At 41.7% G+C, this 16,790-nt stretch overlaps 1 protein-coding gene across 2 annotated transcripts in view; it reads left to right on the top strand.

The window, feature by feature from the left end:
- Nucleotides 1–3,796: 3,796 nt before the first annotated feature.
- The window catches only part of LOC124606866 (regulator of MON1-CCZ1 complex), a 97,613-nt gene continuing 84,619 nt past the window's right edge, over nucleotides 3,797–16,790 (top strand). Inside the window, exon 1 of one of the 2 annotated variants that reach the window (XM_047138953.1) lies at nucleotides 3,797–4,009. In XM_047138953.1, coding sequence (XP_046994909.1) covers nucleotides 3,896–4,009 — 114 coding nt within the window. In that variant the 5' untranslated portion in view covers nucleotides 3,797–3,895. Of the gene's footprint in view, nucleotides 4,010–16,215; nucleotides 16,347–16,790 lie in introns of those variants that run through there. The other variant, XM_047138954.1, reaches the window with a different exon arrangement.

Raw genomic sequence — 16,790 nt, 5'->3', positions numbered from 1 at the left:
ATTTGGCAGGTAAATTCGATAAGAGCCAATCATGCTCGATTTAATCACATCTACATAGCGGTGAGAACATTTGCGTATGTTGAGAGCATGAAGGCTATAAAGTTAGGAGCGCTGGGAAGAGTTCATTCGTTGTTATTTTCGTTAACAGATTCTGTTAGGGCAAGAATTTCCAGCATACAAGCTGAGACATCAAGGAAGCGAGCGTTAACTATTTCTAGGACACTATACAATTCCCGAGAGGTCGACTTGGCTGTTATTTTTTACAAAGCCATGTGATGTAAGAAGAACATTTTAGATGGCAAGTCGCCAAGTGAACGTTTTGCGGGTATGCACGGCAGAACGCAGCTCGTATGTTGTGTTAGGGGGAATTTTCACCTGCGTCCGACGTCGGCTTGCGGCTGTGCGCGCCCCAGCAGCGTCTGAGCCAGTGTCTAGGTGAACACGTATTTGGATAGGAATTTGTCAAGTGTCAAGTATCAATGGGATGTCGCCACCTCATGCTTGAGGGCAGCTGTGCATGGTTTGACAGTTGATGGCCGCATCACATGGCGGGGGTTGCCGCTAAACTCCTGTGCGCTCTGCTGGACAGGGGGTGGCGGAGGGTGCTTGCGTCAGTTGATTGCATAATTTTGCAAGCAGGTCTGTGGGTTGTGATATGCGTTATTTGGACAGTTTACGAGTACTGACCATGTCTACAGATCACTGTGCTGCATTATTTAGGAACAGTTTGCTGGTCTGTACTGAAAGTATTTGGGAAAATTAGGAGTTGCTTGAGTGTCTGTAGACTGTGTACTGTGACCCGAAGCACATAAGGGCGAGTGTTATGTTTCAGTGTGATGAATATACTCCATCCCTAAATAAAACCTTCCAAAATAAATAGAGTGCACTGCTTTACTCTCCCCAGCAACCCAGCGCAGCCTGAGTCATTTTCGCACCATTTCCCCCCTACAGACCACCATCTGCAATTAGGTCACAGAAGGGATGACAGTACCTTCTGGTGGCAGTAATGTGTACTAGGTCAGTTGGAGTCTAGATCTCATGGTGGTGTCATCGCTTGCAAAATAAAAAGTTATGTCCATCATAGGCAGAGTCGTTTTCCCGCCATTTCCCCCCGCCGGCTTGGATGACGTCATTCACTGTGGACATTAGTATACGTTAGTTCCCTTTAGTACACATTAGTACAATTTAGTGCACAATAGTGTACATTAGCCTGACAACATTGGTTGGTAGGGGACGTGGCGGTCGGTTGATGATTGTGGTGAAGAGTTTAAGTATTTTCTTCAGACTCCAGGTGGGTGTGGCATTCACGGAAATTCAGTCCAAGTCCACGGTAGTGCTCTCTGGTGGAGTCAATGTGTACTAGGCCTCCTGGTGAACGCAATGTATGCCAACATCTTGAATAATGGTAGTCGTGTCATTAGATGACGTCACGGACGAAAGCTCTCTCTGGTGCCGGTACTGTGTACTAAGTCAGTTGGTGTTTGGAGCACTTGGTGAATGCCCTGTTTAACGCCATCTTGGATTACGTCCCAAATGAGAGCGCCCTCTGCTGGTGGCGATGTGTACTATGCCTCATAGTGAACACACTGGATGGCCATACTGCATGAAAATGATTAAAAAAAGACTTACGTGCAAGTGTCCTTTCTATCGTCCCATTTTCTTAGCTTAGTAGAGATATGGGAATTGACCTTTGTTTCCCGGCAAAATACAAACTGGGTGCCAGTTCATAGAAAGAAGTGACAGTCGGGTGACTTAGGTTAGTGAAGGTAGGACAAGTGGCCTATCTTCCCGCGATTTTCTAAGTTAAGTAGATATAACTGCAGTGTGATGCATTATCCTGTTGGAATATGACTTGTCGCCATTTTCCTAGAGGACGTGGTGGTCGGGTGACTGTGGTTAGTCCAAATGTCCTTTCTTTCCAGAAATTTTCTTAAGTTGGTAGTGAAACCCCAAGTGACCTTTCTTTACTGCCAAAATTCAAACTTGGCCCCAGTTTGCAGGAAGAGTTGGTGGTCGGGTGACTTAGATTAGTGGAGTTAGGCCAAGTGACCTATCTTCCTGCGATTGTCTTAGGTTGTTAGCAAAACCACAAGTGATCTTTGTTTACCGCCAAAATTCAAACCTGGTGCCAGTTCATAGGAGGAAGTGGCGGTCGGATGACTTGGGGTAGTGGAGGTAACACAAGTGAGCTATCTTCCCGCGATTTTCTTTGCTTAGTAGAGATAACCGTGGTGTGTTGCATCATCATGTTGGAATTTAAACTTCCTGCCATTTTTCTTAGGGAGGTGGGGTGTGGCACTTTCCCGCCAAAATTCAAACTTCCCCGCCAAAATTCAAACTTCCCGCCGAAATTCACCATCTTGAATGATGTCATGGCCGCCATCTTGAATGACGTCTTGCGCTGTTGCCAAGTCTACACGACACCATCTTGGATGACGTCATCGCCGCTATCTTGGATACATCTGGCAACAATGCAGAGTGTTCCAGAACACCCTTGCCCCAATACTCGCAAATGGTGTTTTCCATGTAGATTTCCTTGATTGTGGAACAACAATAACTACAGAGCAATTCATCACAATGCTGCAAACTCTGAAACGATGGCTAACAAGGGTTCAAAAAAAAGATAAATGTTTTCCTGTAGTATGACAATGCCAAACCACGCACTTCACATGCCGCCACAGCCTTCTATCTGTTTCTGATAATGAAAGACGATCTGTGTGACATCATTAAGCTTCTGATGAAGAAGTTGAGAGAACTGTGAGACTGTGGTTGCGGAAACAGAGTGTCGACTTCTTTTGTGATGGCTTCAGGAAACGTGTTCTTTGTTGTCAGAAATGTGTCCAATTGGCTGGTGATTATATGGAAAAGTGAATTTTGGTAATTAAAGATCACAGTCTAAGGATTATTTCTGCGTTTGATTTATTAAAGTATTCCCATCCAGTCCCAATTAACGAAGGTGGAGGCACTACTTTTCATTCAACCATCGTACATACAAACAATCCATCCATCCATATGGGAACGACAGGCAGGTGCAGCGAAAGTTACTGTCTGTTACATATCAAATTATTATGAGTTGTCACCCTGCAGTAAAAACGTAGCTTGCTGTGGAGTTGGAAGGGGAGGAGATGTTGGTTCTCATGGTCGCACAGCTGGTGCTGGCTACTGGGCCGGACGAGAGATGTACTTGACTAACGCAGATTGCAATACGTTACAAATACTCTCTACGAATCCGAAGAAGTACTATTAAATAGCCGGCTGCTGTGGCCGTGCGGTTCTTGGCGCTTCAGTACGGAACCGCGCGACTGCTACTGTCGCAGGTTCGAATCCTGACTCGGGCATGGATGTGTGCGATGTCCTTAGGTTAGTTAGGTTTAAGTAGTTCTAAGTTCTAGGAGACTGATGACCTCAGATGTTAAGTCTCATAGTGCTCAGAGCCATTTGAACCATTTACCTGTTTCGGCTTATGTCAAAGCCATCTTCAGAATTATTGGCCCCCTATGTGTATCATCGTGGTATCACAAGAAAACCGAGGAACCGCCAGCGCCAGCCATATGGGGCCAATAATTCTGTAGATGGCTTTGACATAAGCCGAAACCGGTTAATAAACAAATGTTATTGCGATCTCGACTTTTCATTTTAACTTAAGCATAGTCCAGTTTGTCATTCAGCGTAAAAATAGGGGTCGGCACTGTTTGCTAGTGTACGGACCAATGCTGTAAAAATGTTGAACATGTCGATAGCAAATCGATCTTTGACCTCTATTTCGATGCGACGTGGCTTAATCGATTGTCTCAAACGTAATCAGTGAATTGTTTATGTACTGCTGTCATTGAAGTGGTGGCGTGTTTTCGTTTTGTTTGTGTGTGGGGGGAGGAGTCGGAAGTGAGAAAGAAGAATGGCTGCAGATACCAGTCGGGAGAAATATTATTTGGAGCTTTCACCGAATCCGATCCGTTTCGAAGCTGTGAGCAAAGTTACAAATGTATTTTTTGATGATTCCAATAAACAGGTGAGTGGAGTGCTTTCATCGAGGATTTAATTTCGGAAACCACTCAGTAGTGCACCCATGTTAATTGAAACCTTTGACGCAACTTCGCAAACTCACAACCAAACTGTCGACTTCTAACCTATTCTATACCGGTATCGGTAGATTCAGTTAACCCGCTTTAGCGAAGTATTATTAAGAAATTGACTGTTCATCTTGCTACTCATTACCATAAATATAAATCTTATAGGCCTACCTGAGGAATCCTTTGGATTCAGTTAGATTCAAAACGTCGAATCCATGTAACAAACTGAATGGGGAACGCTTGTATCCTTAATTGATGGCATTGCCTCTTAATTTCAGTTTATATCCATTAAATGTTTTAATTTTCTAAGACAAATTATCCCTTAGGCAAGAAATACTTACTTTGCTCAAGCACTATTCACTCTTGTTCTTTATATTCCACTATGAACGAGAACTTTCAAAGATGTGTAACTAGTCAAATTATACATAAACAGCTACAGTCATATCACTGTATTATAACTATTTAGTTATATACTATTTGTGCATAGATAGGCTGCACTAAATATAATAAAATTTGCAAGAAAGCTCTGTTCCTTCAGTTACATAAAAAGTTTCCTGTCTGTTACCTACTACTTGCATAATAGTCACACATCATCCCTATATTTATCAAGAAATAACCGTTAACTGCACATGTCAAGCCAGAAAGCTATTTACAGTAAATGTTGCAACTTGCTTTCCATGTGAGAAGACTGTCTATTCCTTGAAACTAAGTAATTAGATAATTTGTTGAAATTGAAGCTACTGTAATACTAAACATTTTTATTTCCTTTCGAATTTATATGGATTTACAATGTCTTAGTTCATACTCAATGTTAGACTTTTGAAGAACTGCACTTAGATAACAGCATGATACTGAGCCAGTTAATGGATGATGTCATTAACATGGTGGAGATCTGACCTTCAAGAAATGACCAGCGAATGACATCACCAACAACACTACAGGATAACACAAAGTAACGAATATGAGCTTAAGTGGGTGGGGGATGGAGGCCGGGGGGGGGGGGGGGGATGGCTGTATGTTATTGCAACCTTAAAGTCCCAATATGTATGCTGCACACACCTTCAAGAGAGAGATGTTAATTGCTACATTTCATCCAAAGTTCCAAATGGTCCTAGACCATTTGCATTAAGATCTGATGATTTAGTGGCCAAGGTGTGATATGCTGCCTGAGTGTCAATTAAACCAGGAATGGAAGCATGCAGCAATTAAAGCATGACTGTTGTAATCTTGGAAGACAGAGTGCCCACATTGTCCTTATCATGAATATGTGGAAGAACACTTTGTCACTGAGAATGTTAGAATAAAGTTCTTGGTTCACATTCACAATATCGTTAATTAGTGGACCAAATCAGGGATAAAAAATGCTCCCAAAATTATTTCCTCTGTCCTGAATTGCACCCTCCAGATGCTGAACGTTAAATGCCTCTTTGAGCTATTGATGCACTTGGCGTATTGAATCATTTAAAAAGAGGTAAAATCATGACTCACAGGACTATACCAATGTGTCCATTTAGCTCCCGTTCAGTTCCTATGGTATTTGGACCATTGAATATGGAAGCCCCATATGCCACTTTTAGCAGTGACCTTTTTTTATGTAACCATTTCCAGATGTCAGTTGTATGTAGGTCCCTTTGAAATGTTAATTCAGAGACTTGTTGAGATGGACCTTGAGTTGCTACAGTAACAGTTCTGTCAGCTTTTAAACTTTGTCATTGAAAGATATGGTAGGCTACTTGGTTCTCTGTCAGTCTTTGTGACCACTGTTCTTTTGATGTGTTATTTGACTGTTGAGTGTTACACCACTCCTTTTAGACACCTTGGAGTGCCTGTGTTGATCCCTCCAGTGAGCTTACAATTATTTTCAGAATATGTGCTAGGCAAAAACAGGACCTGAGTGCTTGCAGGTCTATCCTTCTACTTACTTTCTCCTCCCCCTCCCCACCCCTTCCTGACCTAGGAGGGTCACGTCTGGTAAGCAAGTGGCTGGCTGTGACATTGCTTCTCTTTCTCTATGTCAGGCCCTAATGTCTGTCTTCATGTTTCCCACTTGGCCCTTGTGCCCACTTCTGACACTGCCACCTACTCCCACTGTATTATTCACAGACTTCTTATGTTCCTCCTTCACTTCAATGTTTCAGGTCTTCCTTCTTACCTCTTCTACTCCCTGTGCTTTCCTGAAGGCTGGCTCACATATTTGATTCATAAGGGGTAACTGCGTAAAGCATAATTTACAGCATCCAGGTTGACAGGTAAAGTTCATATGTATCCCCGCTAAAGACAAGGCCCAGGGAAGGGCCTAAGCTGATACCTTGTGAACCAGTAGTTGGTTCCTCCTGTGCTTGGCATTTGGGAATTGGAATCAGCAGAGGTGGGTTGGTACCAATGTGGGGGAACACTTATAGGGATGGAGCATGTCATCAGAGATGCTGGCAGTCATGGCAATCAAACCATAATGAGTACACAAAATTTATCTATTCAGTCTCTGTTAAACAAATGGAAGTGGAATGAAGCTAATAAAATAGCAACTCTTCCAGCTGCAGCTCACTACCTAATAGTGTTATGCATAGAAATATTTCTGTGTTTTGTTAAATGTTAATGATTGTCTGTTGGTGAGTAATAGACACAATAACAGCCCCAATGTAGTCATGCTCCCATCTAGATTATGGAGCTCTATTATTCAGTTTTGACAGTGTTGACTGGAATCTCTCTTTAAAATACTGAAGGTGGCAGGGGTAAAATATAGGGAGCGAAGGCTGTTTACAATTTGTACAGAAACCAGATGGCAGTTATAAGGGTGGAGGGGCATGAAAGGGAATCAGTGGTTGGGAAAGGAGTGAGACAGGGTTGTAGCCTATCTCCTAAGGTATACAATCTGTATATTGAGCAAGCAGTAAAGAAAACAAAACAATTTTTTGTTGAGTAGGAATTAAAATACATGGAGAAGAAATAAAAACTTTGAGGTTTTCCAATAATACTGTAATTCTGTCAGAGACAGCAAAGGACCTGGAAGAGCAGTTAAATGGAACGGACAATGTCCTGAAAGGCGGATATAAGATGAATGTCAACAAAAGCAAACCGAGGATAATGGAATGTAGTCGAATTACATAAGGTGATGCTTAAGGAATTAGGTTAGGAAATGAGACACATAAAGTAGCAGATGAGTTTTGCTATTTGGGGAGCAAAATAACTGATGATGGTTGTAGTAGAGAGGATATAAAACATAGACTAGCAATGGCAAGGAAGCTTTTCTGAAGAAGAGAAATTTGTTAACATTGAGTATAGATTTAAGTGTCAGGAAGTCATTTCTGAAAGTATTTGTATGGAGTGTAGCTATGTATGGAAATGAAACATGGATGATAAACAGTTTGGACAAAAAGAGAATAGAGGCTTTCAAAATGTGGTGCTACAGAAGAATGCTGAAGATCAGATTGGAAGATCACGTAACTAATGAGGAGGTACTGAATAGAATTGGGGAGAAGAGGAGTTTGTGGCAAAACTTGACTAGAAGAAGGGATAGTTTGGTAGGACATGTGCTGAGGCATCAAGGGATCACCAATTTAGTACTGGAGGGCAGTGTGGAGTGTAAAAATCGTATAGGGAGACCAAGAGATGAATACACTAAGTAGATTCAGAAGGATGTAGGTTGCAATAGGTACTGGGAGATGAAGCAGCTTGCACAGGATAGAGTAGCATGGAGAGCTGCACCAAACCAATCTCTGGACTGAAAAGCACAACAACAACATTATTCAGTTTCAACATTTTGTTGACAGAGAGCAACAACTTTATTTAAATTCCTCAACACATTTATTAATGGGTGAGTTTGTGATTTTGACTTGTTAATAGTCATGGCATGTGTTGCCACTCAATGTTTAATATTAACATCAAGCACTGTCAGTGCAGCCTCAGGCCAGGCTTGAAAATGAACCTGTAAGGTTTGAAGCTAGTTTCCTAATAAATACTGCAATAGTTGACAGAACCATTAATTCAAACAGACAGTGCCATCACCAGGCCCATATTTGTATAGATGCCCATCAACCACTGAATTACTCACATGGCGTTATTACTATCTGGGTGCATGACGATATAACCAAGTGGGAAATCTGAGGTTATATTCTGATTAGGGAGTAAAAGAAGTTCATCAAGTTACCAAGAAGATAGATAACAAACTGTTGTGTATCTGTAGCTAGACCTTGTATATGTAAGACCCTATATATTTAACCTGGTGTGTTGTTACCAGAGTCAATACTACAAACATACTCGTATGTCCTACGAAAATGCAGCCAAATCTGTAATTTGTGGCAGAGATGCTCAGGAGTAAGATTGCATCCCCTTCCTTCTGCAATGTTACTGCACAGGAGACTTTCCACTTCATCCCACAGATGATCTGTGTATTGTGACAAGTGAGCTATACAGAAGACGCCAGTAAAGGAAAGTGTCTCCCTTTCTATTGCTTGGAGAATATTTGTCATTTGGAAGCCTTCCTTACCACCATCCAGCAACTGCAGTACTGTCCTCACTATGCCACAAACAAACAAGTGTTTTACCACACAGACCTGCAACCTCCAGTTTAGTGTCAGAAATCCCAAGTACTAAAGGAGCATCCTTATCTGTAACTATTGTATTTGCACAGCATACTAGAAAACCTTCAGCAAAACATAGGAAGTCTCTCTCATAACTCATAAAGGAAAATGGAAATTTGAGAAAAAATGCTCCTGAAAAGATTTCCCGCTTACATCTGGTCAGCAAAAGTCGAGATCCTTGTCCAACAAACACAAAGCAACTAAGAAGACAAATAAAGAGAAACATTCTGCCCCTTCCCCAACTCTGAGATCCTCCTTAATGGCAACACCAAGCAGAAATATCACTTTGCCGTCCTCCATATCACCAGCACAAATTTCTAATTCACCCTCTACATTATAGACAGGTTGTTGACCTGGGGAGGAAAACCTTAATTAAGAAAAAGTGTGGAAGAGGATCATTCTGCTTCTTAACTATAATAGCCTTCGGATACAAAACGATGCACTTGAAGCTGACAAAGTAATTGCCGCTAATGCAATAGATGTATATCTTCCATAAATATTTCATTCAGTGGAATGTACATGGTTTCAGAGCACACAGAGCAGAAATGCTCGTGCAATTATGTTCATAATCCCTAGCTGTTACATGTCTGCAAAAAATGAAATTATACACCCAGGGGGCTAACAAATCTTTTGTGAGTGCAAGCATGACAATTGTTGGATACCAAGCCAGTGCCATTTGTCCCACTTTCTGTGCTGCCATTTTACTTCCTGACTACGCCTTTTCTCTGACTTATACTTTGGAGATTCCGTGCTGTCAACCTAACTCACACATAAGACAATTTTGGCTTCTCCTACTTTGTTCTCTTATTTTGCACCATGTGGTTTGGATAATTTAAGTTCAGTCCATGTGTGGATTTGGACCTCCAGGGTTTTAAAATATTTTAGAGATTGTGAACAAAGGTCACCCACTACCTAATATGGTAGTCAGTCTATATGGCAGGTTTTAGGCACCCAGGACCATTCAGGAATCACACTGTTGATGTCTGAGGTGTCACCGCCCACACACACACAAATCCACCCCTTGCACATATTGAGGTCCCTTTGGGGTCACTGAAAATCCAGGCGCTAGCCGTCACACACCAGGTGGCCTTTTCTCTGCCTGGGTGGCACCTGTGGAGAGAGCCCTCATTTGGAGTGGGTGCCACTGAGGCAGATATCTGGCATCGTCAAATGCCCAAAGTTATCCACTGGTGGCTGTGATGTTCTGGCAGTCTCTTTAGAAAGACCACAATTTAGTGCCGATTGTTGTGACCTAGGAACTTCCATGCTTGGCGACTCCATACAAGGAAAACAAAACTAAGTGACTTGTGGACAATTATTCCCTTTAGGTAATGTTTTGCACCCAAACAGATGGAGGGTCCTTTCTCACTACTAAACCAATGTTTCTTTTTTTAGTGGATAATACTGAAAGTGAATTTGGTGAACTCTCTTCCCTTAGAAAATTGCGAATTGGTTCCATGTTAGTTAATGCGATGAATCCTACCCAGTTATGGGTGTCACTCTCTTGTAAACAACTTGGTAGTGTACTAGTTACAGTCACAGTCACAGCATTTTCCACTGCAGCCTCTAATGCTACAGACAGATGAACTACATAAACACTTGATGAGGTGAGGGATCTACTTTGTACGTCGTGTACACTGAGGCGTGCCAGATGACAAAGTAGACATTTGCACATTTATCCACTTTTTTGACGGAATTCACTTCCAGAAAAGATCAGAATTCATTGCTACACCCACTGAATCTCACAAGAACCAACATTTGAAGCTGACTGCAGAATGACCCTACTGATCTCATTCAGCATAAATTATGAAAGAGAATAAGAAGAAATCTTGGGAAAGATCTACTTTGGTGACCGCCCCACCCAGCCCTTCCCTCAGTGACAGATAGTGATTGTGAAGTATTACTTGTCTTCCTGGTCCCTTCACAGCTAATCAGGACACCCTGAATGTGCTGATCCAATAAAACTGCAATGGATATTACTATCATCTGCCAGAACTACAACAACAAGTTCTTGTTGCTCTTCAAGAAATGTGCATCACTGATGACAATTCCTCCACTCATTGTGGTTACTGTTCATTCTGTTGGAAGCATACTGTGTAGGTCTGTACATTAGTTCACACAGTTGTCATCAGTGAGTGGATTCCACTTTGTACTGCAGAGGAACCAGTGTGATTGCAAATGACTCCAGCAGTCATCATGTTTATTTACCTCCAGGCAGAACACTTATTTACCTGGAGATGAACACCTTAATCCGACCACTCTCTCCCCTCTTTCTTCAAGTTGGGGATTTCTGTATGCATCACCACATATGGAGAAGTACTGCTTTGTCTAGTAGGACAAGCTTCTTCCTGATCTTGATCTCTGTCCCTCAGTGACAGTACTCATGCCAACATCAGTGCTGACCATTTCACCTTTTCAAGTTTCCCCTAATTATGTGGCTTTGTTACAATTTTCCTTACACAATGATCTTTGTCATAGTAACAGCTTTCCAGTGATCCTGTCACTTCCTTGCAGTTGCATCAATGGGGTAGTGGAAGTCATCTCCATTGTGATCAAATGTGGCACTGTAACTGCTATTCCCCTTTCTATAGCCTCCCTTGATCACTGGCCAGTACCATGGCAGACAAAAGACATTGCAATAACCATTCAGGATCATCAAAGGGCCATGCAGTTTCTCAGGTGGCATCCTTCACAGACCACCCACCTCACCTGTAACTGGGTTCAAGCTAAGACTTGGTATCTAATGAAACACAGTAAAAAGTAATATTGTGAATGCTGCATCTCCTTCATGGGAATTTATTCCTCCTCATCCCAGGCGCAAGCCAAGTTCCCCCGGGCACCAAAGATTAACAGCTCTTTCAGACCTCTACCTTCAGAGTGGTATTTGCACCTGTGGATCGGGTTTTGCTGAACCCCTTGCAACCTACGTTGCATGGTCTTCTTACCCGGCTGTCTTTGTAAGGCAAAAATGACAAGTTGAAGACATCTCTTTATCCTTCACACCCAGCTACACAAAATGATGTAATTAACCTTTCACTGATTAGGTACTGCTTCAGGCTCTTGTCTCAACATATGATACAGCCCCAGTGCCTATTTTACTCATAATCAGAAGGTCCACCATCTGAATGTTCATCAAAGATGCCGTCTACCCAGGGTTTGCAACCATATTTGGCTAGAAGATGTTCTGCATTTGGAATGGTGAGATAGTGTCATCATCCTGATCCTTAAGTGATGCAAAACCTTAATATCCATTGACAGCTGCCAATGAATTAACCTCTCCATGTTCTATAAATTGCATGAGAGGATGGTAACCCAACGATTATGCTGAGTTCTTGAATCACGTGGCCTTCTGTCACAGGAGGGATGAACCACAACCAACCATTTGGTTAGGTTGAAAACAGCAATCTGAAAGAATTTTTCTAAATGTCAACCCCTTATTGCATTCTTTTTATACCTATATAATGCATATGACACTGCTTGTCGCCCTCACATTTTACGTACCCTCAATGACTGTAACATGTGAGTCTCTATATGTACTTTTATTCATTGGCTTTCTATCCTACTGGTGTTCTGGCGTACAGTTTTTACATCACTCAGCAGTGCCCCGCTGGTCAAAGAGAATGGTGTCCCACAGGGCTACATGCTGAGTGTTAAGCTCTTCCTCTTCACTATCAATGTGCTAATGATCTCTGTCAGACTGCAGGTCATCCCCGCATTGTATGTCAATGGCTTCTGCATTTGGTATGTCTCCTAGTCGCTAGATTTGGCTGAATGCCAGCTCCAAGGTGCCATTGGAAGGGCCTTTGCTTGAACCTTTCTCATGGCTTCCAATTCTCTCCCGCAAAAAGGTGAGCCATGCATTTGTTGTGATACCATGGTCCACACTGACCTACAAATATAGCTACTTCAGTTTGCAACACTTGGACATTTTACTCAGTCCCTATTTTTGGGACTCCTCTTTGATAGGGAGCTGACATGGCTGACCCACATTCATCAACTAAGGACTAGGTGCATGCAAAACATACACACTCTGCTTCGTTACCTGCACTTTTTGGGGTCAGATCGTGCTACTCTCCTCCACATTTACTAGGCTCCGATCTCATTATGATTAGACTGAGGTTGTCATTTAGCTTTGAAATTGCTGAACCCAGTCCATCACCATGGAGTAAGATTGGCCAATAGTGCATTTTTGGCTAGTTCTCTGGACAGTCCCCTTCCCAATGAAGGAATCTTCCTGCTTCAGTTCCAATGGTACCAATCTTTTTCCTTATGCAGTCAATCATGAGACAATTTCCTAATCATACAACTCATCAAATTCTTTCTGTATACACAGGGCATCAATCCACTGACTCTGCTTTTGGGTGGGATTATCAGTTGGAATGTGCCTCAAGGCCCTCTGTCAGGATCTCCACTTAACTTCCTTAGAATCTGCTCCCTGTGTTTTTGTGGAACAACCCCCCCCTCCCCCCTCACCATCCCCCCCGCCACTGTCCCCCCCACCCCACCACCACCACCACCACCACCACCACCACCACATTCTGCTCCTTTTCATGGTTAGTACCCAGACCACAAATTAGGACAAGTTTATTTCAAGATCCTAGAAATGTAGTTGACCCCATGACCTTTTGGTGCCTGTTCCTCTCAGATGTTCAGGAGTGTTAAGGTGCTGCTGTTATTTAAGCTGATGGCTGTGAAGCCATTGATGGAATGGGGTATGATCATACGTCTCCCACCACTCAGGATTAACATTTGTTTCCAGATATGTGCTGTGTTTCATCAGCATAGCTGATTGCCACAACAGAGCCCTATGTTCTGTTAAGCTGGACCCTCTTGACTGCATTGTAGTGACTTAATTAGCAGTCTCCATGCTACTGACTGATGTTATTCTTGTCACCTTCTGATATCTGCTATTCGTGACTTTCTTTCTGACCTTAGTCATACTGCCTGCTGAGTTATCTTTCTCTGGGTCCCAGATCATGAAAGTATACCAGGGAATGAACTGTCCAATCATTTAGCAGGGGAATCGTTTACTCACCAAACATTTGCTTTGATGATTCCAGGTGCAGCCTTGCAAGTGCAAATAAGATCTGTCCTCACTCAGACATGGAACAACATCTGGTGGGCTACTGCCCCCTCTGTAATAAACTTAACACAATGAAGGAAACATTTTGCTGTGTGGCATTGCTCCTTCCATTCCTCCTGGAAGGAATCCACCATCCTGTGTCACCTCCACTGGAGTGACACCATATTAATGCATAATTTTATTTTATGTAACAAACCACCCCTCATTGTGATTGTGGAGCCTTACAGTCAGTACTTCACATCGTGATAGAATGACCCCTTATTTTGGCTCTGCATTTTAAGCATAGTCTTCTGGATTATTTGCTTTTAATATTGATTGTTGACTAAGTATGACTGGACTGGTTGCCCATTTTTTCAGAGAAATTGGTTTCTATTCTCAGCTATAATGTTTCACACTGTATTTGGTTGTGGACGGGAAGGTTGGGCTATTGCATCTCCTGCTGCTTGCTGGGCTTAGGGAACCTTGACACTGCATCCTTTGCCAGCTGCGTTGATATTCCTCTTTTATTCTTTGTAATTGCTTTTAGATGTAGTTAGCCCCTTTTTCTGTGACACCCTATTATCTGTTTTAGAAGCAGCCCTCTGAGGAATAGTGTGTGCTGTTCCCTCCTTTTAAGGGTTTGGCTATAGTGGATCAGGAGTGGGATGGCTGTGGGAAGGGTGGTCCCCATTGCATGCAGAGCCCTGAGTGACATTTTCCTGGCCCCACCCACCTACTGAAATGTTTATTTCTCTCACATTGTTTCATTCTTGTTGATCTAACAACTACACATCCATGCCATTACTCTGCATTTCAATCCAGGTACTTGCCAGAGGGTTCACAGAACCACTTTCAGTTTATTTCTAAATTGTTTCACTCTCGAGTAGCAAGTAGGAAGAATGAGCACCTAAATCTTTTAATACAGCTCTGATTTCTCTTATTTTGTAACAATGGTAATTTCTCCCTGCATTGGTGTGTGTCAACAAAATAGTTTTGCATTCAGAGGAGAAAGATGATGGTTGAAATTTTGTGAAAAGATCATGCCACAAAAAATGTCTTTGTTTTAATGATTGCTGTCCCAGCTCGTGTGTCATATCCATGACACTCTCTCCCCTGTTTTGTGGTGATACAAAACAAGCTGCTCTTCTTTGAACTTCTGTGAAGTGCTCCATCAATCATGTCATCTAGTAAGCACCCCACACCATGCAGCAGTGCTCTAGCAGAAGACAGACAAATGTATTTTGGACAGTCTCTTTAGTAGATTTGTTGCATCTTCTGAGTGATCTGTCTTTGGTTCACTTTTCCCACAAAATTTTCTATGCGATAGTTCCTGCTGAAGTTGTTTGTAATTGTAGTCCCTTGACATTTAGTTGAATCAGCAACCTTTTAATTTGTTGGATTCCTACATATTCCTTGCACGGGGTGTGGGTGTTGTGTTGTCTCTATGCCTGTATTGTTATAATGGACACTACTATTGAGATAGTTGGATGGGCACAACCTGCAAGCCAATAAACTGAAAAAAAGCTGTACATTTGTATTCTTATTTATAATATAACCAAAAGTAACAGGTTTTTTTTTTTAACATTCTTGTGGAAGACCTCACACTTCCTATTATACAGGATCAGTTGCCACTTATCATGCCATATAGAGATCTTGTATAAATCATTTTGTAATTTGTATTGATCTTCTGATGATATTACTCGATGGTAAACAACAACATCATCTGCAAATAATGTAAGATGGTTGTTCGTTTTGTCTCCCAAATTATTTGTATAGATTAGATATAGTAGTGGGCCTCTACATGTCCAGATATCATTTTTGTTTCACTCATTGTTTTCCAATCAGTTATTACAAACTGTGTTCTTTTTGACAGGAAATTGTGAATCCAGTCACACAACTGATATAATACTCCATAGGCATGCAATTTGGTAAAAAGCTGTCTGCAAAGAATGGTGTCAAAGGCATTTGGAAATCTAGTAATATGGAACCAACTTGAGATCCCTTGTCCAAAGACCTCATTATTTCGGGCGAATGAAGAGTAATGTTTTTAGAAACTGTGCCTTGTGTCTTTAGGTTATTTTCTTTAGGAATTTCAAAATATTCAAGCACACAATGTGTTGCAAAATCTTACTGCAAGTTGAATCAGTGATATGGGTGCATAATTCAGCAGATTACTTCTATTTCCTTTCTTGTGTGTTTGTGTGAACTGTGCAACCTTCCATTTCTTAGGTATGGATCTTTCATCTAGCAAGCTGTTATATATGACTGTAAAATATGAAGCTGTTGCATCAGCATCTTTGAAAGGAACCTAATTAGTATACAATGTGGACTGGAAGACTTGTTTTTATCTGGTGACCTAAGTTAACTCACTACTCCGGGGCTATCTGCTTCTAAGATACTTTTGTTATCAGGAGTTCTTGACTTGAATTTTGTAATATTTACTGCTTCCTCTTTGGTGAAGGAATTTTGAAAAATATTGTTTAGTAACGCCACTTTAGTGACACAGTCATCAGTGACGTTATCATTGCTATCTCACAGTGAATGTCTTTTATGTGTGCTGCCACTGGTACATGTTACATAAGACCAGAATCTATCTGGATTTTTTGCCAGATTTCAAGATAGAGATTCAGTATGGTAATCCACACTAAATTTCGAGCTTGTGGGAAATGTTGCCAGTCTTGGAGATTCTGTATTACATGAAATGTGGCATACTTTTTTTGTTGCTTCTGCAACGTATCCTGACTTGGTTTGTGTATTATGGTGGATCGATTTTTTTTTTTTTTTTTTTTTTTTTTGTTAATTTATTTGGTATGAATTTTTCAATTGCCGGCTGTGGTGGTCGAGCGGTTCTAGGCACTTCAGTCCGGAATCGCGTGACTGCTACGGTCGCAGGTTCGAATCCTGCCTCAGGCATGGATGTGTGTGATGTCCTTAGGTTAGTTAGGTGTAAGTAGTTCTAAGTTCTAGGGGACTGATGACCTCACATGTTGAGTCCCATAGTGCTCAGAGCCATTTGAACCATTTTTTCAATTGCTGTCTGTACTATTTCTTTGAGTCTAAGCCGCATCTATTCTACAA

The sequence above is a fragment of the Schistocerca americana genome, chromosome 3 (genome assembly GCF_021461395.2).
Source record: "Schistocerca americana isolate TAMUIC-IGC-003095 chromosome 3, iqSchAmer2.1, whole genome shotgun sequence".
In the NCBI taxonomy this organism is placed as follows: domain Eukaryota; kingdom Metazoa; phylum Arthropoda; class Insecta; order Orthoptera; family Acrididae; genus Schistocerca; species Schistocerca americana.
This window is presented reverse-complemented; position numbering and strand designations above follow the sequence as displayed.